This window comes from Echiichthys vipera (genome assembly GCF_963691815.1).
Source record: "Echiichthys vipera genome assembly, chromosome: 20".
Lineage (NCBI taxonomy): Eukaryota > Metazoa > Chordata > Actinopteri > Perciformes > Trachinidae > Echiichthys > Echiichthys vipera.
This window is the reverse complement of record NC_139845.1, coordinates 24482576-24509026: the sequence shown is the minus strand read 5'-3', so window position 1 is coordinate 24509026 and position 26451 is coordinate 24482576. Positions and strand designations below refer to the sequence as shown.

Below are 26451 nucleotides of genomic sequence, written 5' to 3'. Positions count from 1 at the left end.
GAAGAACAGAAGAAAGGGAAAGTGGAGGGGGACTTTAATATTGATTGCTTTAGTTTAATGTATTTTGTTCTTTCCGTCTGTGTTGTCTGGAGGTTTTAACTGTTGTTGCTGCCTGTCTTGGCCAGGTCTTCCTTGAAAAAGAGATTCTTAATCTCAACGGGACGTTACCTGGTTAAATAAAAAAATGATATAAAATTAAAAGGCATACAATTGTGTATTCATTGTTGAAAGACACATCTTGCTGATGCGCTGGGACACATCATCAGTGATGTAACCTGGGGTCACTGGGTGTTTTGGGTCTTTCAACATCAGACACCCTTGCCCAGGCGACCCGACCGGAGTTGATCAGCTCTCCAGCTCTGTGGAATCTGATTGGCTGAGGCTTGCTGTGGCCCTTGATGGTGCTAATGGCCTTGGCTATACTCTTAGCAACCGCCTTCAGCACCTGGTCGTGGCGCCAGCGATAGCACCCCTCTCCAAGGGCTTTTAGGCAGCTACTGAGGAGGTGTTCCAGGGATCCCCTTCCTGGACACTGGGGGCAGGATGGTGTCTCAGATTTGCCCATGACATGGAGGTTGGATGGACTGGGTAGGACATCATAAACAGTTAAGTCAAAAAGGCAATGTTTGTACCACAGCAATTTCCTGGTTGATCCAATTAGGAAGTGGCAAAAACGCCAGTTTGTCCACTAGGGGCAGGTTTCATAACAGAACAGTTTCTCATTGACCCCCATGTTAAACAGGTCGTTTTCACAGCATCATTAAACCTGTTTAAGGCCAGGGACAAAAAAACATTCTAGTCTGTATGTTTAGGTCATATCTTGACAACCATGACAACACTGAGGGAGGTTAATTTTTGTACCAGGCTAGTTTTTATTTTAATAGAGGTTAAAGTTTATGAATAATTAGGGCCTCTGCAATGACAGCTAGCCTCTGACCCTTACTTCTCCTCGGAGGCTAGTTGTCAGGATTAGCATCATTAGCATGCTAACTCCGTCATCTGGACCTGGACTGCGGTCATTCGTGTGGTGGTGTTTCCACGAGTGACAAGATGGTTTGCTCTTCGATCGACTGAACAAACAGATGGTCTAGGAACATTATGTGTTAGCTCTGTTATGCTAATTAAATAGCTGCAGTTGCACCATGAATTGCAATACAGCCTGCTATCTATGACACATACAGGCGATGCTAATCTTGAGCAGCAGGAGGATTTGGGCCTAGAGGGTCGGTGTTTTACAGTCTATGAGCATGGTACTGTGTTGAATATCAGTTTAAATTATGGATCATAAATGCTGGGTGCACTTCACTCCCAGAGCCGGTTTGTTTTCCACAAGAGACTGACACGTGAGTGCCTGTACTTGACTAGACCTCCTGTGTCAGTCTCTACCCTTAAAAAATCCTGTTCCTGTTACAAAATAAAAAAAACAACTCCTGTTCCTGAAAAAAATCTCAACATTGACTCCCACTCCCGTTTATCTAGTAGCATGTTCTGTTAACCTAGCTCCTGGGTGCTAATGTTGCTAATTCTGTAAACGTCACCCAGACAGACGTATCTCCCTCCCCCCAACGTCACATCAATGCCCTTTTTTGGTAAAAGGAAATGAGGCGGAGTCAAAGTCTGACAAGATGGAGACTCCCAGAGGAGAATATGATTGGATCAAGTTGAGAGAACGGACCTCGACTGACACATTTTTACTACAGTCTATGGTTTGTACTCTCAAGTCCCCCTCCATCGTCAAATCTAACTTTGTGACAGCAACGAACTAAGTATTCAACCCCTTTTGTACATTCTTTTAGAAAATAGGAGACAATTAATATGCAATGTTCACAAGAGAAGTGAGACAAAAATAACTCTCCAATACTTTCCCCCCACGACTCTTTATTTTCACATGACTGTGACAGCTCCATAAAAAATGTTTACCAACAGTGATTACAGCAGTAAAGGGCAAAAGAACAGCAATTCATTATAAACCATTTTCAACAAAGCAAACACAATGACAGAAAGACATGAATCTGCTCTTTGTCCAGTACAAAACCAAGAGTCCCTTCCATCTCATTAAGACATGCACAACTGTAGTTATGAAAAACATAGCATGATGTCCTTTTATCAAACCATTCATTAGGAACAGTTGAAGCAAATGCTATCATAACATTTAACCATTTCCCGATGCTTGAGATGACTCAAGGAATAAAATCAAGTAGTATTTCTCTAAAGCAGGGGTCTTCAACGCCCAGAAGCCCTTAACAGAGTTGCCCATTAGATAGGGCCGACAATAATATGAAGGGAAGCCTGAAGCCTATACGCACAGCTTTTTAATGGTGCATATCATACTATGCATATTTATTTAAACATCATGTTTTAATGTTGAACATACATATGGAAGGCACAGTGAATCCTTAAAGTGTAATCTCCGCGTAAAATCATCCGGGGGTCTTTTTTGGCAAATACATTTATCAAATAAGCCATCGAGAGAATTATTTTTTTGTGTAACAACTATTAATGGAGAAATTCCGTGGAGCTACTAACGGCCGTGGCTAATATTGATGAGCTCAGGGCAGTACGGTGAGGCAACACACGCCCCACTCGCGTGACATTTAGATGCTGTGGCGAAACTCGCTGTCTGGGACTTTATTAACTTCTATTTCACCGAACTACCACAAACCACAAAGTTTACGTGTTTACTGGAGAAACAGACTCCTTCCTTTTGGATTGACTTTGGTAATCCACCTGAATGGACTTTACTATGAGAGGAGCTGGTACAGGGGCCAGTGGGTAAGTCTTTAAAACACTCTTTTAATAAACTCTGGGTTCACTATCTACTTTGTTGATGCTTTGTTTTCTGTGTAGGGACTCTTCTCATGCTGCTGCAGAGGTTTGCTGTTATTTTGAGCAGGATAGTTAAAAAAAGACGTCCGGCTGTTTGCGACTCTTCCGAATATCTCCGTTGATAGTTGGCCTATTTGCTGTATGTATTCGCCAAAAAAGACCCTGGGATGATTTTGCTTTATGCCTAATCATCACGTAAATTAAATGAGTTGTTTACTTTTTATGAATAGGCCGATTTATTTATGCTATTATGTTGGATTCATGTTAGTGTATATTATATTATATATATTTTAGACATATGTTGATGAAAGAAATTGGGAAAAAAAGACCAAATAATAATTGTCCTATTGAAGATTTCTGTGCCCAAGCCTTCAGTAACCAAATTGTACATTACATTTACACCATTAATTATGTACAATCACATATATAGATTAACCCAGGCATGCACTTTATTGAACTAAATATACATTATGTCAACTTCTTGCCGTTCTTCATCATTAGCAGATGTGGCACCAGACAGGGGTGCAGTGATAATGACGGAATGGAAAGTTCTCATTTTTGACAACATTGAAAACATTCATAATACATTTAGTCTGAGAATAAATTAGTGGAATAATAGATTTGGAGCCGTACAGAGAGATTCTGTTGGACAAAGCTCCTCCACATTCAGAATGTTAATTAAGCAGCAAATATTTGCCATGTAACGATATGGTGGAGTAATGAATGAAGTCACTCTTCCTCTGAGTGTAGAATTTTGAGTTTCTCTGTTCTTTGTTTTGTTAGCTGCGCCGACCTCGAGTGCATGTGAGTTTCTTGTACGTCGGTATCAGACCCTGGGAGTGTGATGACAAAACATCTGTACTTGGACGAGTTGGAGGGCGGTCTGTTGGTTTTTCAGTCATTCGAGTACAGCCCCTTTAACGTTTGAATCTCAACAATGTTTCTTTGTTACCTCCAACCTTCAGGGCTGAGAAATGAAGACAATTTGGAAGCTGCAGTTTATCGAGTAGCCACTAGAGGCTGGCTCCAAAAGAGAGTCAATCCCCTCATGGACCCGTTAAAATAGCCAACATTAAAAAGGACATATCATGCATTTCTGACCTATAAATGTAGTTATAATATTTTATAGTCATGTTAAATAAAACCAAAGCGTCAAATAATGAGTGCATTCAGACGTGAGCCCTGTCGACCGTCTGGGTTGGATGTGCTCAGCTCTGAACTCTAGGGTGTTGGTCGCTATCAGAGATTTATTAGAATTTCCAGAATTTGTCTCCATAGAAGAATCCTCACTTCCCTATTGGTCATGCTGCTACACACAGAACCGACCTGTAAGCTGCGACCTGTAAGTTACTGAGGTAACTGATTCCGTATATGGTAAGAGGCATTACATTTCCCGGTACACAGCATAAACAGTTAACCAATCACAGCAGAGCAAACCAGCCTACCAATCACAGAACAATGGGCTTTTCGGGAGGGGGGATGCTGCAGCAATGGACAATATTAGGAATATAATGTGTTTTTTTAAAGATCAAAGTATGTAAACCTATTGTAGTTGACCTGAAAAATACTAAACTGAACCTGAAAACTAGCATAATAGGGCCTCTTTAAAAGCAGAAATAAACATTAACATCCAAAAAACGCCTCTTGTCAAAGTCACCCTGTTAAATTATATTAAGGCTTTATGTTATAAATATGGGTGCTTTGAGTGACAGGTGGCGGATGATACAGATGCCCGTTTCAGAAACCAGGTTCCATTCAGCCTCAACTCCACATCTCTGCCCATTTATGGATTAGCCAGGAGCAGACGGAGTCGTTGATGCCAAAACGGCAACACCCGGAGCACTGAGCTTCAGTCTCTTCAGAAACCTATGGGTGATGTCAGGAAGACTATGTCCATATACTCTGGGCTGTTTGTATTTCTTTGAACCAATCACCATTGTCTTGGGTGCCACTATGCCTCGCTGTGGCCAAAAAATGACACTAACAGAGAAAACTAACAGGCTCAGTGCAGTGAGGCAGACTGCAGCTGTTTGACTTACTGAATGAACTGGAAAGTGTGAAAAACACAAGGTGATAAACAAATAGGCCCGTTGGAGGTGCTAGTGGGTTCTATATCAAATCAGGTGTAGCTTTGAGGGCGCACTCACACTTACCATTCTTACCGTGCCCAAGCACCATTCACAGCTAAAGTCTTGTTGATTTGGTCTGTGCAACAGCTTCTCAGCCCTGGCCCGGTTGAGAGAGGTGGGCTTCAGCACGGCACTATTGTACACACATGAGCACGAGTAGAGAATATAAGTGTATAAGCAAGAAGCAATTGTTTCTGGTCCGGATCTTTTGAGGCAGTGCGAGTGCAGGCTGGGCCTGGCCAGTAGGGGAGGAGGGAGGAGGTACAATCGTGCTTAAAGTGAAATTCCGGTGTAAAATCATGGTCATTTCAGGCAAATTGGGTCATCAAATAAGCCATCGAGACAACTTTTTCATGTGTGAACTATTAACGTAGATTTTCCGGAGAGACACTTACAGCCTAGCATGGCAAACACGGCAAACACGGATTAGCTCGGGGCAGTGGGTTGAACGCATTAAAAGGTATTTTCTAACCACTAATACTGCTCAAAATAACAGCAAACCTCTGCAGTAGCATGAGAAGAGTCCCTACACAGAAAACAAAGCACCAACAACGTAGTTAGAGAACCCAGAGTTTATTAAAAGAGTGTTTTAAAGACTTACCTACTGGCCCCTGTACCAGCTCCTCTCATAGTAAAGTCCATTCAAGTGGATTACAAAAGTCAATCCCAAAGGAAGGAGCCCATTGGTGATTTATTCAAGCAAAACACGTAAATGTTGGGGTTTGGGGCAATTTGGTGAAATATAAGTTAATAATAGATGTAAAAGGTTTTCGAAATGTCCCACACAGCTTTGCCCGCAGCACCGGAACATTACGCAGATCTCAGGGGTCAGAGGTCAGGGAGTTTGTGTTGTGAAGACACACAGTGAGTGCAGCCACGGGTAAAGACGACTAGCCTGCAACTTGAAGTGAAGAGAGACAGAATGGTTCGTTTTTGTATCTTTCCCGGTTGTGAAACAAAAGTCAAAACTTACAACCCAGAAACTTTTCATAGGCTGATATTGTGGTATGATGACCTGCTCTGATAAACCAGTGGCTTATTGTTTTGGATCTGGACCTTGAGATGCCGATAGAGACGCTTAGGCAGAGGGATTACTGTGTCTGCAGCAAACCACAAGGTTTACGTGTTTTTCTGGAATAAATCAGCAACAGACTCCTTCCTTTTGGATTGTATTTGGTAATCCACTTGAATGGACTTTACTATGAGAGGAGCTGGTACAGGGGCCAGTAGGTAAGTCATTAAAACACTCTTAATAAACTGGATTCACTAACTACTTTGTTGGTGCTTTGTTTTATGTGTAGGGACTCTTCTCATGCTACTGCAGAGGTTTGCTGTTATTTTGAGCAGTATTAGTGGTTAAAAAAGACCTTTTAATTCGTTCAACTTGCCATCTACGTTAATAGTTCACACACGGAAAAATTTGTCTCAAAGACTTATTTGATGACCCAACTTTCCTAAAAAGACCCTGGGATGATTTCACACCGGAATTTCACTTTAAGCACAGCACAGAACAACCGTGCCAAGTGTGAGGGCACCCTAAGTCACAGAGCTGTCTCATAACACAGTATGATGAGTACATTTTGGTTTCAGACTAATCAAAACCTCATTGATATAGATCTACTGAACTGAATACAAAATGACAACTAGCTACTAAAAATATTGTGCGAGATAAACAGAAGTACGTAGTGCAGAGGCCTGTAAGAAACTCACATGAACATAGGCTAATCACAGCGCGGGCATATCTGTGGGTTTCCAGTGAGCCGAGTAAAGCAGTTTGAAGTGGCCCTGCCGCTCTCAGTGCTTCTTCATGGAATCCAGGAGACGCAGGATGTGAAGGAAGAGGTTGACAATGTCCAGGTAGAGGTTGATGGAGGCCAGGATGTGCTCCTCAGGAGACAGCTGCTTCATCAGAAGGTGGGTGTCGTAGATGATGAAGCCACAGAAGACCAGAGCCCCGGCTCCAGACATGACCAGCTCTGTGCTGTCACTGTTGAAGAAGAACTGCAGAGAGAACAGAGTCAGCGTGAGAGGAGTGAGACTGAGCGCTCCTCTTGACAGGGTGTGATGTGAGCTGGGGGCAGAGCAGAGGGACCTGCAATATGGACGTGCTATTATGACGGTTGGACTGTAAGTGTTTGGGACCACCCTGTTCCACAGCTTTAACTCTCAGGCTGGGCAATTCCTCCAAAGTTATTCAAATTATGAGGCACTAACCCATCAAGTTTTAGTTCCGTCCATACGTTCAATTAATCCATTCCTTTAGACAGGTGCTGCCTACCTCCAACTGGCAACCTTCTCCCACCTTTATGCTCCGTTACCTCACAATATATTAAACAGTGCATACAGCTCAGGACTGATTTGTCTCTGTATAATAATGGGGGCGAATAAAGTGTAAAGGTGCACTTGGAACCCCAATGTTATTGTGAGTATTCCGATAGCAACTGGCCTTGCATCAAGGCCTGGGTCCCCCCCATTGACACACACTCTACCTCTTACTGCCTAGAGTCCTTCTGCTATATATGCAGCTGTGCTCGACTCCCTTTGGGTACCATGTCCTTTTCTCCATTTGTTTTCCACTGTAGACAGAACCCGCCGCATTCTCAGCTGATCACCACAGCACTGCCGTGTGAAACTGTCCTGATGAACGCCCAGCGCATTCTGTCACACTTCCGGTGAGTGGCACGACTCTCTCGCACAAGAAACTAACCAGCGCACACCACACACACACACACAGGTGTTGCCTGACACCGCAGAAATCAAGAAACCACAGATATCGTAGCTTCTATTCTCACAGCTATGAAACCGTGACGTTACGGCAATATCGGTTGATCCTGACATCCCTAGGCAGTTTCCGGTTTGAGCAGGATGTCCTATGACATGCTAGTGAAGGTTCTCTCTGACTGACCTATCAATAGTCTGCAGTGTCTTAACTCCACCCTGTAAGCCCAGTAATAAAAACAGTAACAGGTTCTATTCACAACCTTTGCTGATGGAAAACCAAAAAAAGAGAGAGTTGAGATGAGCAGACGCATCACGCAGTTGAAACAAGACATTTGTCTTCAGTCAACGTGATACAGGACAAAGCAAAGCTACATGTAAATACAGTAGGAGAATAGTTTGTCTGAGAACAAGTGCTGCAGTGTCTCCTAAAAGCAGGCAGAGCTGTGTTTACCAGCAGCTGATTTCAGAAAGGATTCACCTGTTGGCTGGAACCAGAACTCCTTTGCTCTGCTGCCTCCCTCAGCCTCCGTCCCCTCTCTGAACAGGACATTGTTCTGCAGCGGCGGCTGATTATTCAGCAGGGTGGGGCTACTGGCACTGAGGGCTTCTGCTTACACACTGACGTTGTTGTCTAGCTTGGTACACTAACTTGAGAAGACTGTTACATTTACTCAAATCAGAAAAGCAAACACGCTCCATCCAACAGACCAGACTTCTGACTTTGTTACGTAAATATTATTCAGACAATATTAATGATTGTTCAGCACAAATAATATTAAGAGGTTCATTGTGAGGACATATAATCTCATTTGAATTGTACACTGTAAAAGAAGATGAAACGTTGTTAATTTTTATTGTTCATAATTTGATAGAATATATATAACAAAAACCTTTATTTTGTGAAAAAATCAGTGAGCAAAATTAGAGAACAGTAACCGCTGTGTCAGAAGAGAAGATTTCAACAATGTTTTCTTCTCTAGGATTCAAAAATGAACAGGAAGTGTAGATGCCACAGCCTTGAATGACTTCAGTACATCTGCACCCACAGGACATCAGTTTGATCTGCGTCCATTCTGACTCAGTCTCTTCCACAGTTCACTAACTGGAGTGGGTTTCTTACACATTACTTTGTCACAGAGGATTTTCCAGAGATTCTCTATGGGGTTAAGATCTGTATTTAGAACTGTGGTTTTACTTTCACGGCGCTGTGTCAGACTGTGTCGGATTGATTGATGGGGGTGGGGGTGTGTGTGTGTGTGGGGGGGGTTATTCCTGCTATTCCGGCTATTTATCATGGTTTATTGGGTAAAACCAAGCTTTTTTATGTAAAATCTGACATTCAGCTCCCCCAGAGCCAGAATGGAATAATCCATATTTTCAGAACCACATTTTGCAACGATTTGACTGTGAGATTGGCAGTTGAATCAACCCCTATTTTGATCACTGCTTTTTCCACAAAACAAAGGTTTTTGTTGAAGTGCCTTGGGTATTTAAAAACGCATGCTAGTACAGCAGTGGTACAGACACAGAGGACATTCTATCAAATTATGAAGAATGAAAAATAACAGCATTACAGAATAAATCAAGTATTTATTATTTGTTCTCCAATTTTGACCTCCAGTGAGTGAACAATTTAACAGCCCATACTGACAGTGTGTGAGGTGGTTGTCTGTTCCTGTGTGTACCTCTCCTTTCTGTCTCGACACTTTCAGGCAGAGACGTCATACAATTTAGGATCACTGCAACAGTGAAACACGGTCCAACTTGAGCAGATGTGTCTGCATTGCCTACAGCCAATCTGTCTGCCTCCTTTCACAGCTTTCCACTGACTCTTTGCATCCATGCTCTCTGTACCCGTGTACATCCATGCAGACAATCCCATTTCTGTCCTGCTCTCTGGCAGCGGTGTATGATACTGTATGTGATGTGTGGACATGAAAAGAATAACATGCACTTTTTGTCTTACATTGTGTCTCTTTCAGTTTCCTTATTACCTTTGCTAAGAAGGTCACATTTTTGGACTGCCTTGTTTGTCTATGGGCCGAGGGGACAGCTCTCAGTCTGTCCGTCACTTAGAGAGCTGCGTGCGTCTCCACATGCGTCTTCAGTGACCACTTGTGATCTGATTCCACTTCCCCACTCCGTGTGTATATCAACATGTCAACATTTCTTTTAACATATAGATAGCATACAGATTTGAATGAAAAATCGATGTGGTGTGTAAATTTCAGTTATTAATCTCACATTATAAACAGAAACGTGTCTTGACGCTGCCTACAGTTTGTCTGTGTGCCGATGGTCGAACAGTTTGTGTGTGTAATATGTTTGGATTTTCGGGTGCATTATATGACCATATAAATAAGGATGTCTACATGCTGTGCAGGAGAGCAGAGAGAAAGATTTGTTTTTTCCTTTTTCAGGAAAGGGGGCTTCATCAGCAGTAACTTAACAACTACTATAGAGCTGAAAGCAAACATGAAATGGTGAAATAAAGCAGAGAGCTGGACACGTTTTCAGTTGTTACTGGTACCCCATTTTCTGATGTCACTGCTTCATAGTAAAAGCTTTTAAATAAACAATAGGGGACTTTTATTGTAAAGTTCATATAGGAAATGAATGTGTTTATCCGTTTTACTGCTCTGGCTCCAAAGAGCAACGGCAGACGTCACAAAGAAAGAACAGGAATATATATCCTACTTTTTTGTGAATTCTGGTATAAATTTATGAACCTAAAAAATAAGGTTATTTTCCACCGGTGGTCACTGCTTCTCCTAAAAGGAAACTGCAGAAAAGCTGCAGAGAGCTGAATAAGTGCATGCACGGCGTTTTGGTCATCTCGTCACCACTAAGTGTATCCTCACTTTATTACAGCTTGATTTATCCTTATCTTTCATATTGGAATATCATTTGGGGGAAAACTTCAACAATGTTGGTCCTCCAGAAACGTTTTGTTAAGATTGCAACCCGATCAGAGTCACATATTTTATCTGCCCCTTTATGTCACAAACTCCAGATTCTTACTATTTATGACATAAATATGTTTCAAATATGTGTTTTCATTGACAAAACACTTTGCAGCGAAGGGAATATTCCTGAGCAGCTTCAGACTTATTTTAAAGCAAACTCACTTCATATTCGACTCATAAAGCATCACATCTTCATCCCCCTAAATGTCTCACTCATCCCCAAGTGTATATATCGATACTCCAATCTGTGAAAATCCCACTGTCATACCTGGCCTAAATGATATTGCTTTTTCTGCTTGGAAACAGAAAGACATCAAGAACATAAATGGGGGAAATGTTGCCTCACTCAACCCCTCAAAGTGTCCTTTCTTCTGTCAATACATTTGCAAGTGGAGCAGTTCAGTTTGGGATGGGGATCGCTAAAGAGCTGATTCTACGAGAACGGACGGACTCTGTGCCGACTTTTAACTCATGGTTTGGAGAAGTGTCAAACAATTAACATCTGGAGAGACTGAGATTCTACAATGAAGACAGAGGGGATACATTTGACGATAAAACCTGGGACCCAGTACTGAACTACCTTCAAAATGTGAGCCCATAGACACTGGCTATTGTACAAGGCCTCACAGTGCAAACAAGTCTACCAACCTATTTATTTTACTATTATTATATTCTTTTCTCACACACACACACACACACACACACACACACACACACACACACACACACACACACACACACACACACACACACACACACACACACACACACACACACACACACACACACACACACACACACACACACACACACACACACACACACACACACACACACACACACACACACACACACACACACACACACACACACACACACACACACACACACACACACACACACCTTAATAACTTAGAGCGCACTCACACTGTGCCTCCGTCCCGTGCTTTAGGGTACTTGTCCCCTCCTCCAGGCCCGTTTGTACTCACACTACCTGGGCCCCGGCGGATGCTTCTTGCGTGTATACGTCATCACGCTCTAACACGTCACGCGCATTGATGAGGTCATCGAGATGCGTCACTTTGTTTACAAATCTTTCCATAGACCTCAGAGTTTTTGTGCGTCTTGTTCGACTGTTTTGGGATATTTTCATCCGACCAAATCTGCAGTAAACACTCTACCTCCGCAAATTTTAAATGTCCGCGCATGGTCCCTCCTTCCTTTTTCAATGTCCCAACAGGCGCACAGAAAATGACGTCAGAACCGCTGTAGGCCTCGTGCAAGCGTGCACGCTCGTGCTCGTACACGTGCAAACATGCTTTACAAAAGCCCATCTCTCCCAAACAGGCCGTGGACGGCAAGAGTACCGCTCCTAGACGCGGACGGTTGCACTCACACTGGTCAAACGAACTAGACTTTAGCCGTGAAACGTCCTGGGGCACGGTACGGATGGACAGTGGGAGTGCGAGCTTCATTATAATTTTAACAATTGTTTTATAGTGGAGGTTTTAAATAAGCCCTCTGCGGGTTTTTTTGCATGTCCCAAATAACCTTAAAATGGCTGCTGCCAACAATCCTCCTCGTGATCACCTCAACATTTTACAAAGCTTTTATGATACTGAGCTTTTAAAAGGTCATTACTTCTTTTTGTCTTTTGCAGTTATCTGAGCCTGTATTCTCCTTTAATGGACTATTGTCTTCCATGGATACCTGCTCATAGTTAACGAGCTGTCAGACATGGAAGAGGCTGACACACACTAGTCAGTAGTCTATATGACTCTTTGTTTCATGTTCAATCGTTTGATTTGGCCCTGTTTACACGACATCGCTCGTGGGTAAAAACATTAAAGTGTGCTCTGATCTGCTCACGCTGGCTCACGTGGCGTAGTGTTTCTGTAACATCCGTGTGCAGAGTTCAGGTAAACAACAACAAACATGTGGGACTGTTTCCATCAGTGGGACATTCAAGTGTCCTGGGTGGAGCCGGAACTTTTAGTGCTGTTCAGGAGTCCCCTTCTTAGCAGATCAAATGTGACGTGACTATGGATCCTTGATCACATTTCACCTGTAGCAACACGCCCACAGCTGTGCTCGTACTGTTTTTTTGCATGCAGGTTTCTTTTTTGACTTTTGATTTCTTTCATCTGAAATAGACAAATTACTGTCACTCACCCTCATGAAGCTTGCAATGAGGAGGATCCACAGGCAGGCGAACAGTCTGTAAGGACAGAACAGATCAGATACTGTAAGTCTGATGGGGGCTCCCTCTAGAGGACAAGTAAGAACACGGAGCTGCAGCCACGACACACTCACCCTGCTCCCAATTTGCTGAAGTCTCTCTTGGACTGGAAGGTGTAGAGTGTGAGCCCAGCAAAGACAGCACAGGTCAGGAACAAGGCTTGCAGTACAGTGGAGTACTCATAGAAGGTCACTGTGGAGAGAAGAAGAACTCTGCAGTCAGGACTGTCTGCAAACAGGCTCAAAGGATGGAAACTGACAGACTCCTACAAAAAATACTTACAAGCTGTGGCCACAGAGACTGCTTCTAGCAGAGTCTGAAGAGAAGACACAATTAGTGACACACACTAAGCAGCTTGGTGCCATTATAACCAGCTATTGTAAAGATGACAGTACTGAACAGACAATCTAGCATGACAAAGTGAAAGGAAATACATAGAAGGTCTGAATACACACTGTCTGTTAAGCCCAGTTCAGACCAAAGATTTGCAGGATCTTGTGAAAATATTTCAAATTGCAGGTGAAAGTTGCAGTGGTGTGAACTGACCCCGCTCGTCCGGACTCATCCGGCCGATGCTGTTGCCTGCAACTCAGCTCGTCAAATCTCCATCAGCTGGTTTTAGAACGTGACACACATCACCTGTTTCAACAGCCAATTAAATCTTAGTAAAGTCAGCTGGTCAGGTCACTTACAGACTGTCAGCTGTCAGCTGTTCTCTGGTGTTCTTTTAAAGAAGAAAGATTCTCCAGATCGGACAACACGGATGAAACAGCAGCATCCATGTTGACGTCTGCTGCCTTGATGCGAGCCGACATTGTCTGAATCACAACAGTGGCTTCTCTGCTACGTCACATCTAAATAACCATGCCCGGCGGTCCTAATTGGCTCGGCCACCTGAATCACTTTCCTATGGATCGATCCCAGATGGTTGAGTGGAGCTAGGCGGAGTCAAGGCGAAACGAAAGTTATCTGGCGAGACTCAGGTTAGGAAATGATATCCAGCTACGGAAAAAAGACTGAAAAGTCGGAGGTAAGAACAGAAGGACAGAGACCGTCTCCCCTCGTGTCACTGGTGTGAACGGGCAGGTTTCAGAACTTTGCAGGTTTCAGAACGTTGCAGGTTTCAGAACGTTGCAGACCTGCACGTTTCAAGTAGTTGCAAGTTTCAACTGGTCTTGTTGCAAATCTTTGGTCTGATCTGGACTTAACAGTGTTGGACAGAATCTATTGTAGTGCTCCATCTTAACAGATGTTCCATTCACCCACCAGCTAATCTAACTTGAGCCCATGAGATCAAACAATTAACTACTTAACAGAGTGGAAACAAAAAAGGCTTACAAATACGAGCAGCAGGTAGAGGTTGACTGGGTGTTTGTGTCTGTACACGGCCAGGGCCAGGAGAAGAACCAGAGAGCCCAGAGCTGAACCCAAAACCACAGCAGGACTGAGGAAGAAAGCAGATCACAGTCAGACAGCACGGCTCACACATTATATTGTTATATTATATTATATACATGTTATTCCTCAAAGATGTACACTATCAACAACTGATTTAAAGTAAGAATAGATGTGTATCTGGTTTGAAATAATAGTCAAACATGGGAAAATACAAACAAGCATGGAGGAGTCCATAGAGGAACGGCCTTTAATGTTACGTTGTCATTTTTCATCTTGACATCTAATGGGACCATCCTCACCTGGCATGGACAAACTCCTTGATGGTTTGAGAGAACATGAAGAGGGCAGAGGTGGCCGTGGTCAGAATGATCTGCAAGCTCAGGAGCGTGTACACCTTCCTCAGGAAGTCTGAGCAACAAAGACAGCAATACAGTAGCTTAACCCTCAGGACACTTATTTCTGAACCAGAGGCAACAACATTTGTGATGTGTGTGAGAAGACACCCCCGACTTCCTTTAACATTCAGCATGGGCTGGGCAATAATTCAATATGATCATATATCATATTTCAAGGGAATCATATTATGATAAAATGATATATCGAGACATGTGATACACAATTACAAAGTCTCAATTGATAATAACAAGTACATACTAACTCACATATCTTGTGTGAAATATTTTGAGAGAATATGAATTGAAGATTGTGGTTTTGCTTACACATCACACTATTTATGTGCCTGCACGGAAACAGTTGGTGTATAGGAAATATTTTTTTGTTGTTGTATTTCTAAGTTGTTACTAAAATGAGAAAATATTCAGTATTTTTCATTTGTTAAGTATTTAATTCACACAGGAGTATACAGTTTCAAATAGATTCTTTTTTTATTACCAGAAAACACACTATATCGGTATATATATCGTTATGGAGATATGAAAGGACTTATATGGAGATAGAAGATTTTGGCTGTATTGCCCAGCCCTACATTCAGCTAATGTATGTATGTGTGAGACCCAGTATTAACAGCTGAATATGGTTCTATAATGTAACCCTGAGTTTGGACCGTTGACCTGCTTGTAGAACTGTAGGTGGTAGCCTGCAGCCTGTAGGGTGACCATGTGCAGAACACCAAAAAGGAGGACATTATGCAGCATATCGCACGGCAAGGGCAAGAATAATTACATAGGACTCTGGTATACTCTCATTTACAATACAATTTTGCATGATTCATAGATGTCTGTGTAGCTGAATAGAAAAAAATATTAATGAAAGTCAAAAAGTGTTTGTTTACAATATATGTAATAATTCAACACATTGATCACAAACTCAACACTGATCTGAATCACAGTGTCACAGAGCATAACATATATGGACATAATTCTAAAAAACAAACAAGTAACCTACATAATAATATTGATCAGACTTTGGGGTATCCAAAAACCACTGTTGCCACTTACACGGACACTTTTATGGCAGCCATTTTTGAGTTTTCTGTGCCAACCAAATCCCAAAAAAGGGAAGTGTATATAACACTTATGTGCTGATTATAGCTTTAATTTTCCTATGTCATTGTTTATAAAATCATATGCAGAAATGTTAAGTATGTTGTCCCAGGACTTCTGAAATGGGGTCAGTAAGGGGGATTAGAGTAAAAATGTCAATGTCCACTTCTTGCAGGCGCCACAGTTTTCTTTCCCATCCCTAGGAGGCACCACAGCACAATTCAAAGAAATATAAGATTGACATGTTTAATTTCAGTTTTAGGTTGTTTAGAAGCCAAGGTAGCTGAGATACTGTATCTTATGGTGGCCATTTTAGAATTCCAAAAAAAGTGTCAATGCAAGTGGCACCATTGGTTTTTGGATTCCCCAAGGTCTACAGATTCCAACAACAAAGGAGAATGGAAATGTTTTTTTGTTTTGTTCCTACATTCAACTGCTCAGAAAGTAAAGCATTTCTAAAGGGCTTCAGTCTTTTGGGGACTTGTCTTCAGTGTCTCTGTCTGTCTGTCTGTCTGTCTGTCTGTGTGTGTGTGTGTGTGTGTGTGTGTGTGTAGCAGTCCGTCTGTATTTAAGCAAACTTCACCCTCGCCCTGTAGGCTACAGCTACATTTCAAGCCAATGCTAAAACGTTTCAAACCAAATCCCAATGCTAACAACGTTGACACTGCGTGGTTGTGCTCATAGAGACATTTCTATGGTTGTGCTAACCGTTAGCTAGCGTCATACTTAACCAGTTTTATTCAGTTGCTAACAGTGTGCTAGCTCTCTGGGTAATAAATGTGTGTTAACGATAGTTTTATGTGAATTGTAACAACAGTACAATGACAGTGAACAGTCAAGTTTATGTACATTTCTACAGTTAGACGTTAACTAGCGTTAGCTGACGTGTCTGGTGCTGTCAACTACGACCCAAACATGACGTCACTCACCCATCCGGATCTGCACACTGGCTGTCGCGACATTGGTGCCATAGTTAAAGTCGTCTTCAATAGAAGACCTGGGGTATTTCTCAGTGCTCATCGTGTCACTGTTTTCTCAGCTCACGTTAGATGAAGAAAGCGAAAGGTGGTTTCAGTGGATACAAGAGAATACGGAAGCACTGGTGTGTATGCGCCTGCGCACAGGCTTTACGTCAGCGAGCTCAGCTGTTGTTTTTTTTTAACTATCTTTATTGAATATTTTCAATGGACAATACCGAAATTGCATAGAACATACCACATTCACATTGTCCTTAAGTATTATACAGGTAAATAAATATGTAAAAATAACATGTGTAAAATAAACAACTTTTGAAATATAATGTGAGGCTTAAGGACTAAAAAAAAACAACCGGCTCTCCCACTCAGCAGGTGACTCAATAACATACATGACTTAAGGGAAACATAAGGAATCAGAGGAAACATCACGACTGAACAACACATGAATAATAATCACACAAGTGCCAATAGAGCTCGTTTGGATTCTCAATCCTGATTATTGTAACCAAACAAAGAAATTAAATAAAATAAAATAAAAAAAAGAGCAGGGACATCCAGGCCCGGTTTCATTGCAAGCTTTGAACTTGATGTTCCTGAAAAGTTATTCCTGGTGGCCTTTTAGAGCCTTTTTGGCCTAGTTTTTGTACAGATTCCTGCACAATCACATACTGAATGTTTGGTTTAGGAGGATCCCTCGCTCTAACATCTCTCCTTAATTGCATGTATAGGTCCTGTTTGTGCATGTGTATTTCGGGCCTGTGTGTGTAACATGTATAATAATAAGAGTGAAAAAATTCAATTTCCCCGTGCGGGATAAATAAAGTAATTCTTCTTCTTCTTCTTCTTTATGCCAACCATACCAGGCTAAAGCCATGATAGCCGTATGGCAGTGAACTCCATAAGCATCATGCTGGTACAGTGAGGCATTGCTGATCCAGCACTGAACAGTTGGACTACACTACACACAAACATGTTGCTGTGAAATGTATCTCTTTATTTTCTAACCACAGAACAATGCAAAGCAAATCAAGTTAAACTTGGGTTTCTCTTTGGCCGTAGGCTGTCATTGAAGTGACTGATTGACATGTTGTTAGGGTAAATCATAAAAAGATAACACACTGAGAAAGCTGACCAAGCCAGTTTTACCTGATCAGAGCATGAACCCTCATACTTGTTCCACTGATCACGCAGGTCATGTAATGCCAGTGAGGGTTCAGCAAGTACGTTACTCTGCATTAGAATACGAATAAGAATATACACCTTTTATAACATAAAATGCCGCTCAAGCAAGTGATTTACAAAAAACAAAAACGAACCAACAACACTGGTATTAAAAAAAAACCCACAAGAGTAAAAGCTTTCATAAAAAAGATTAATTAGATTAAAAATCATTATAAAACAAGTTAATAATGATAAAAAAAAAAAATAAAGACTCAAGTTATAAAACAGGAATGAGAAATATCAAATAACAACAATGAAATTCATTTGAATTCATTTAGAATGCAGATAAGAACATTTTGTCTTGGCTTTCTGTCAGGTTGCTGTTATTAAAAGGGCAGTTTTGTCACAACATGACATATTTATTATTTCATTTTTGAAGTTTAGAAAACTAAAGGTTCAGGAGTTATACATTAAATAGCACGATAGATTAAAGCAGAGATCTTCAGCAGGGGTCCCCAGAGTTACTGCTCTCTCTTACTGCCTCCATTCGCCACCTTTTGGCTACTGAGACGTCTCTGATTAGTTGAGTATGTCATGTGTCTTACAGTTTTTCTCAATTGCTAAAACACTAAACCCTGTTGTCTGAACCAAGTTCTCTGTTGCCTGAACCCGCTGATTGAATCAGGAGGTTGAGGTGGTCAAGGTGGTCAAGGTGGTCAGCGAAGACAAAGAACAGTAATATCTGATGAAATCAGAGCTACTGTGATTGACCATGTTCTTGTCCATGGTATGAGCATGAGGGAGGCCGGACAAAGGGTACAACCAAACATCGCTAGATTCACTGTGTCCACCATAATCCGAAGATTTAGAGAAGACAACAGGTACTTATATTTTTTGACTTTATAGTACAGTATGGAAATGTTGAGAGCAAATTACAGTATGACATATTACAGTATATACTGTACCACAGTATACGGTGCTGTGTGTAAATGCACAAGATTTCTGTTTTTTGTCTTTGTGTGCAAGTGCTAAATGCACAGGTTTTTTGTTTTGCAACATGCATTCAGCTTCATGTCCTGAGCTTTGTGTTTTCTATTTTTCTATGTAGTGTTTAGTGACTGCTCAGTAGTGTTTTTCATTTTGATTGACTTGGGGCACGATTTGACAACAAAGTTCAGTTTTGGGCGCAGATTGAACTGTTTTGAGGTGAAAGTTTGGTTTTGCAAGAAGAGTCTGAGGTTTTGTGAATGTAGCTTGAAAATTGGGGTTTGTGTTCACAGTTTAGAGAAAAGGAGAGAAGCTTTCAAGAAATGTGTCTTAGCGATCGAGAAAAACTGTAATGTTCCGTGAATTCATACTTGATTTGTGATGATGACTTAATGTTTCCATGTCTCTTTTAGGTTGACCATATATGAGAGCCTAAGGAGGTGTTTCCCCTCTGTCCCCTTTTGAGGACCTGCCTTGTCTCCTCCATCATTCACTGTGCCACTTTTGGCTTCCTGAGCTCATTTCATGTGGTGTATGTGTATGTTTAAAGGTTTATGTGAAGAAACATACTGTGTGTGATAAAATGACAATTGGTAATACATAAATGTCTCTTTATATTCTCTGCTACCATCATCTCCTGTCAAGCAGGTTTTCTGATCTGATAGAAGTTCTTCTGTGATGCTGAGAGAGAGAGAGGAAGACAGAGAGAGAGAGAGAGAGAAAGAGAGAAAGAGAGAGAAAGAGAGAGAGAGAGAGAGAGAGAGAGAGAGAGAGAGAGAGAGAGAGAGAGAGAGAGTTTGTGAGTAATCATGAGATGCCTTTTATATACACTCACCTACTGTATATATTTTGAAGTCATCTTTTTACTTGTATGTAATGATATAGTGTGAACTGCATATCTTGTGTGTGTCATCATCAACTAGTCCCTCTGACTCATTCCGATTTTGCATCTATCATTTACAGTTTCTTATTCTGAATATCTTACAAAGGTTTTATCACTAGTTCATTTTTATCACATGCTAAATGGTTAATGTGAAGAAATCAATGCAGCTGCACCTGCATTCCTGACGCATTTGTAGATCTTTCTATTTTTATAACACATCGTTCTGCAATAGGCAACATAGTCTTTGTGACATTCATGCCAATAAAGAGAGAGAGAGAGAGAGAGAGAGAGAGAGAGAGAGAGAGAGAGAGAGAGAGAGAGAGAGAGAGAGAGAGAGAGAGAGAGAGAGAGAGAGAGAGAGAGAGAGAGAGAGAGAGAGAGAGAGAGAGAGAGAGAGAATAATGTGTCTGAATATTTGGACTTATTTGCTTTGGCAATATTGTTTTGCACACGCGCACGCACGCACACACACACACACACACACACACACACAGTTAAAAAGTCATTTAAATGATGAGTAAAAACACTTTCAATATCTTATGTTTTTGCCATAATCCTTATATAATAAAGTTAAAATTCCCCCCAGATTATGTGACAGCTAACCCAGACTATCACTGTGGGTGGATTGTAACATTTCACTCCTTGTGTTTGAGACTAAACCATGAATTTCCTGTTGAATAACTTTAAAGAGCTCAAAGATACAGACAGAAAGCTCAAACGTGTTACAACCATCCCCGATCTCCCCTAGTCATATTGTAATATTTAGTAAAGATCTGGAATCATTTTTTTTTATTTCATTATTTAGTTTTCGTTATTTATTATACCTATGAAATGTTTTGTTGTTTTGTTTTATTGAATCTTTATGCTTTGGCATGTGGAAGAAAGTAAGGCTTAACCATGAGAATAGTGCCACAACCTGCCAAGTGAATGAAAGGACTATTTATGGGCATGTTCTGATGACATTCTGGACACACAAATACACTAGGAGAGCCTAGAAAGTGATGGCCAGTAATAGGAGTGTGTATATGAAATCATGGGGCGTGTAAATTTTGTCAACACACAAACATCAGTATAAAGTGAGAGACTGGATGGAGACATTTTGGGATTTGTGTGACGGAGGTGTAGTGAGAGCTTCTGTCAATTTGTGTTAATAAAACTCCCCCTTGATGGCTGAGACGGTCTCTGCTGACTTTGTAGATCTTTCTATTTTTATATTACAGCATTCTGCAATATTATGGTGACCCCGACATGATCGGTTTGGACCTGCTCGCTTGGGCGGTCGGCTGGTTTTCATCATCAAAGCTGTGCAGAAGGCACCAAAAAAGGTAGGAATATTTTTTCCTATCTCACACAGTATGCCTCTGATGAAATGTAGCCCAACTCAATGCAGCATTTTTGATGTTTGAATTGTGGAATTGGCCTCAAAGAATATTTCAAAAGAGTTTGGGAATTAAAATATGGAGGGACGTGCGCTTTAGAGTCTGTCTATGTAGGTCACACGCACATGGTGGCCCGCTACTGCCACGGGCTGATCACCGTGGTACTACAGAGTCAACATTTATATATACGTGAAAGAAAAATTCACTAGCAATTGAGCAGGATCTGTTTGAGCACTTGATAAAGATAGGAAAACACACACACACAGCAAAAAGAAAAAGTGTCTCAAAAGGTCCATTGGAAGGCTCACAAATAAAGTAATTCAGTCGGTTATGGGAACACACTGCTTAACTCCCACAGAAAAAACATATAAACTAATATAACCGGGCATGCATGATACGTTAAGCACCAATTAATAAAGAAACGTTATGGTTTTACTATTTTCTAAACAGGAAAGCGTGTCAAAATAATATCAGAATAATATGATCCATACATAAATCTGGAAAATACAAATTCAAATTCAAAAAACTTTATTTGTCCGCGGGGGGCAATTCAGGGCACACAGAGCAGCAAATAACGACATTGCAACTATACAAAAACATTTAAACCTATCAACAAGAATAAAGTGTAAAAGAAGAATAAGTGTCAGGATGTTAGTGTGTTAGTACAGGTTAGAATCCAGTCACAGAGTTAGATACGGAGAACATCGTCGGCGTGAGATGTAGAAAGACATGCGTGTATCAGATGTAAGCAGACATGTGAACGGGTGTATATGATGTAAACATGCAGTAGACTGTTGAAACAGGTATGAAAAGAACTGTAGTGCAGAAAAGATATAAGTGGACAGTGATCGGATTCAGATGTGGTCAGACATGATACATATGTGTAATGAGCAGACGTAAACAGAACTATAGTGCAGTAATAGAGTATAAATATAATATATAACTATGAGCTATGTGCAGATACTAAATAATAAAGTGATAGTGGTGCATGGCAGGAAAACAGCAGTCTAAGTATATGCTAGCTCTGTGTAACCAGATGAATACTGAAAAATAAAGTGACCATAGTGCTATGATGGATACAATATAAGACCTGATAGACAGAATAAAGTGGAGCAGTGTATTAATACCATCAATTATAATAACTAACAAATTCCAGTAGACCAGTAAGAACAAAAGCTGTCTCTAATCTACCTATATAAATCTATAGACTGAAGTCTTGCAAATCTTTTACTGACTGAGACAAGACTGTAAAAGAGTGTGCATGGGGGTGTGAGTGTTGAAGGCCTGTGTGTGTGAGAGACGTCTAAACTGTGTTTTGACAGGCATAGAGGGTCTAGAGTTTTGAGATATGTCCTTTGGCAAACTGCTATCTGCATGTTGAGCAGCTGGCTTACATGGTTCCAAAGTAGAAAAGTTGGTCCAATTTCAGAGGAAAAACAGCGGAGTACAGATAGTGCAAAGACATACTGTGAATTAAACAACTGGGGCTTTGCGGGCGTTGTCATTTTGAAGTTGTGGCGCAGTTGAAATTCAGGGGTTGGGTGTGACTATAAAAGCTATTGAAATGAAGCTTGCTCAACTCCAGCTCAGAGAACTGACTGATAAAACATGAGAAAAAGGTTCCCATTTCCCACCCACAGCAGGAGTGGGGAGGTGAGACAATCACCAAAACTGTCCAGAAAACCAGTGACTGGATCCCAAAAGGATGAAGGGGGGTTTGGGGATCAGCCACCCAACATAGACGAACAGGCCAGTGTATCAGTGGGTGGGTGTGTAATTTCAAATTCAAAGGTTGATTAAAAATAAAATAAAAAATAATAAAATGTTTACGCTAACAGTTTGGGAACAGAATGTTTAAAAAGAAAGGTAACCAGAATGTGCATTTGTGTATTATCCGTGTATGTACGTAACAGATTCAGTAGTCTAAAGGTTATGAAGCAAGAGAAGTTAAACATATTCATCAAAATCCTAAAAGCTACAAAACCAAACTGAAAATGAATAACCCAGTAAGATAGAGCTAATGTTGCTAAAGGAGTTTAATATGTTTGAAATCTAAGAATTGCTAGACCAGTAATGTTGGTTGACATAAATAGACCCTGTAATACTCCAATATCACCAGTGTTACAGGCAGATACATTCAAAATATTAACTGATTCAAGTTTGCAGGGTGAAGGTCCATCCCCCCCCTCGCACAGAGAATGAGAACAGTAAAACAGAATAATGTGAATTTGGGCCTTAAACAAAGAGTGGAAAATAAGTTGAAAAAAAAAGTCAATTCTAATGACAAAGGTTCAAAAATCTAGTAAGCATTAATATATCTTATGAAATAAGTTTAGATAATAAATCAGCATGTACACAAAAGTAACTAGGGAGATCATATAACAGGCATAACAAAGAGTGTTTAGACATGCAGAGGTAAGGTGAGTAAGTTAATGGAGGTAGTTAACCATCAAAGTTAAACAACAGGATCTGTTTTGTTTTGCTGTCTATACTAATAAGCTATTGCATGTTAACAGCCTGAGCTTTAACCTCTCAACCGCTGCAAATAAAGTTTGGGAAACATGTGAATGTACATACGATGAATGGAGCAATTAACGGTGTATATAGTGTTTTCTGTTTGTGATAGAAGAACAGGGTACCAGGCTCCAGCTCAGAGATCCTGAGACCAGTGGGACCAGGGGACCAGGTGTACACAGAGATCGTCCAGAAAAGTGGCGCAAGCCAAGGAGGGGGGTCCTTACACCGTGGTTCGAGAAACACCAACGCCTGTCAAAGTGGAGGGGAGCAAAACATGGTACCATCTGAACCACTGCACCAGGGCCCGGGTAGCAGCTGATCTAAAGGAAACAGAGTCAGGCGAGATAGAAAGAAAACGCTGCAGATTCATCTGCTGACACTCATGTCCTTTCTGATGTGGATGTTGCCAGGAAGCAGAACGTTGGGGGGGCAAGTGAGGAAGCAGCAGTGCCTGAAGGGCTGGATCCAAACAATGACCCAGCCAGATTAGAGGCAGGAATCAGATGAGTATGATGCAACTACAAAGGTGTAAATCAAAGTCCAACCTATGACCCAGGAAGGAAGTAATAGACGGAGAGTCAAGCCCAACTCAGGGTTTAGCTCAGAAGTTACCTATTAATAAGGTGGCATCCCAGAATCATATATATCACGAATAGAACAGAGTTTAGATGCTCTCATCACACAAAGGCACAGTTAAACATTCAGAGCCCCTTTCCAGTGCACCTACTCAAAGACAGGTTATACACCCAATCTCCCAATAAGGAGCTTAAGACCACCCCTTTAGACAAGACACCTGCTTTAACAATCTTACTCCCTAAAGTTGAGGTCACTACTAGACCTGCAGACCAACCAACTGAGCCAGACCACCTCGGCCAGTGGGAATTGACCCAGGTTTAATCCAAGAAACTTTAACTCTCACAATAAAGATCAGCATGACAAATATAAACAGTTAAGGAGTTTGAGGTCAGTGCAGGATCTAGGTTAGGATTGTGCTTCACACAATAGCTGGTATAAGTGGGCTCGGTATACAGCTCGAGAAATGACATCAAGTGTGAGTGTGTGGTTTGTGCAGAATCCCCCAATACTCTTCCAACAGTAATCCCAGAGAAGTATAGCTTCTCTGGGATTACCAAGGCACAACAGAAGGAGTGTGGAGATGGTAACTTCACGCCCATAGACAGAGCGCCCAGAATTTTCAGGCTGCCTATATATGGCATCCAATGTAGATTCATCTATGGATCACAACACATACGTCACTTGTTAAAAACATTTTTTAAGTTTGGAGAAGCATGTGTAGATCCAGTGTGGTATGAGAATCCTGGCCAAATGGATCAAACTTGTCACAACGTAACTATGACACTACGCATGTTACATGTGTAGTAAGTCAGGATATTTTGTTGTTATCGTGCTAGGCTTGCACCAAAAGTGTTTCACAGTCACTAAAAAACGTAAAATGTGTGGTGGCAATGCAGAGATTAACATTCTTCCATCACACTGGATCGGTCTTTGTACTTTAGTAAGAATGAAAATTCCAATACAGGTAATTTACAAGGGAGTAAGTGACTTAATTGGGGATCAGAGGCCTACAGATACAGGGCATAGGGTAAAAAGGCACTTCGTCCCAGTCACATGTGCATTTAGATGAGATAATGATCCCTAGAGGTATCCCTCAAGAGTTTAAAGCCAAGATGAGGTCAGAGCTGGACAGAATCCATATTCCTCTTGGTAACGCCAAACATGAATGTAGCACGGACAGATTACAATTATTATTATTATCAACAACGGTTTATGAACTACACGAACGAGGCCCTTAGTGGCTCAGGAGAACGACTTCAGGAAGCTATGAGGATGGCTTGGCAGAGTAGACAACTTGTTTTGTCTCAGACTGAAACTAAAGGTTTGATTATGAGTATTTCAGATACTTTTGTTCACTAAGTGTCACTCCATCACAAAAAGGCTCCATACACTCGTCAGTACACAGATACTGAGTACAAGTTCTGTTTGCTGTTTCTTGCAGGTCATGAAGTTGGTGAGGAGTGGAGCCGGCTGGCTGCCAACCAGAAAGTTGGCAATACATACACATGTGCACATACACGTATTTGAGAATGCATATCTATTCAGACCTGTAATTCATGTTTAAGATTTTTTCCCACAGCTGTAGATCATTTTTATTTTTAATTCTCTATTTATGGTTTTATAATGACTGAGTCGCTGTTAAAACAAATGAGTTTCAGCTCTAATGCTGCTACTGTCTGTAATATGTTTCTATTTAGATTATCAGTCAGGATATTTTGTTGTTTCAGTGCTAGGCTTACACCAAAAGATTTTCACAGTCACTAAAAGACTAAAAAGTGAAAATGTGGCATGAGGGTTAGTCTCGCCCCCCCTAGTGATGACATAACTTCTGTGATTTGACACTGTAATGAATAAAAACTGATTGATTGATTGATTGCTGTAGCTGTTCATTTTAGTCCTTGAGTTCATAGTTGTGTGCTTCATTTGTTAACTGATATTAAGGAAAATTACTCTCCTTTGTCATGTGCAGGCGCGTCACTAGCTCGTGAAAACATCCGGGTCTGTAGCCCAGAACTTAGAGTCCTTTCCAAACGGGGTTCAGGGGTTTCTCCCCCAAGAAATTTTTGAAATGGGGCTGATGACCATGCAGCTGTGATGTAGTTTGAGAATTAAAGGAAAGACCTATGTTCATGTGTGACTCGGGTCGGGGCAGGTCTACTGAGGAGGTTAATGTTTCTGTTAAGAATAGGA

At 41.2% G+C, this 26451-nt stretch overlaps 1 protein-coding gene across 1 annotated transcript; it reads right to left on the bottom strand.

Moving 5' to 3' along the window:
• Positions 1-1869: 1869 nt before the first annotated feature.
• On the bottom strand, positions 1870-16860 carry tmbim4 (transmembrane BAX inhibitor motif containing 4). Its single transcript, XM_083935234.1, has 7 exons — positions 16711-16860; positions 14579-14687; positions 14220-14325; positions 13164-13197; positions 12956-13073; positions 12815-12860; positions 1870-6956 (listed from the first exon to the last, which is right to left on the bottom strand). The coding sequence occupies exons 1-7, from the start codon at positions 16799-16801 to the stop codon at positions 6750-6752; spliced, it is 711 nt and encodes a 236-aa protein (XP_083791360.1). The 5' UTR covers positions 16802-16860; the 3' UTR covers positions 1870-6749.
• Positions 16861-26451: the final 9591 nt, after the last annotated feature.

Excerpts from the sequence above, each read along its gene's own strand:
- tmbim4 (XM_083935234.1), bottom strand. The coding sequence starts at position 16,801 with ATGAGCACTGAGAAATACCCCAGGTCTTCTATTGAAGACGACTTTAAC. Across the intron at positions 13,198-14,219 it reads TCTACCTGCTGCTCGTATTT|ACTCTGCTAGAAGCAGTCTC; the intron begins GTAAGCCTTTTT and ends TCTTCTCTTCAG. Across the intron at positions 6,957-12,814 it reads TCATTGCAAGCTTCATGAGG|TTCTTCTTCAACAGTGACAG; the intron begins GTGAGTGACAGT and ends TTCTCTCTGCAG.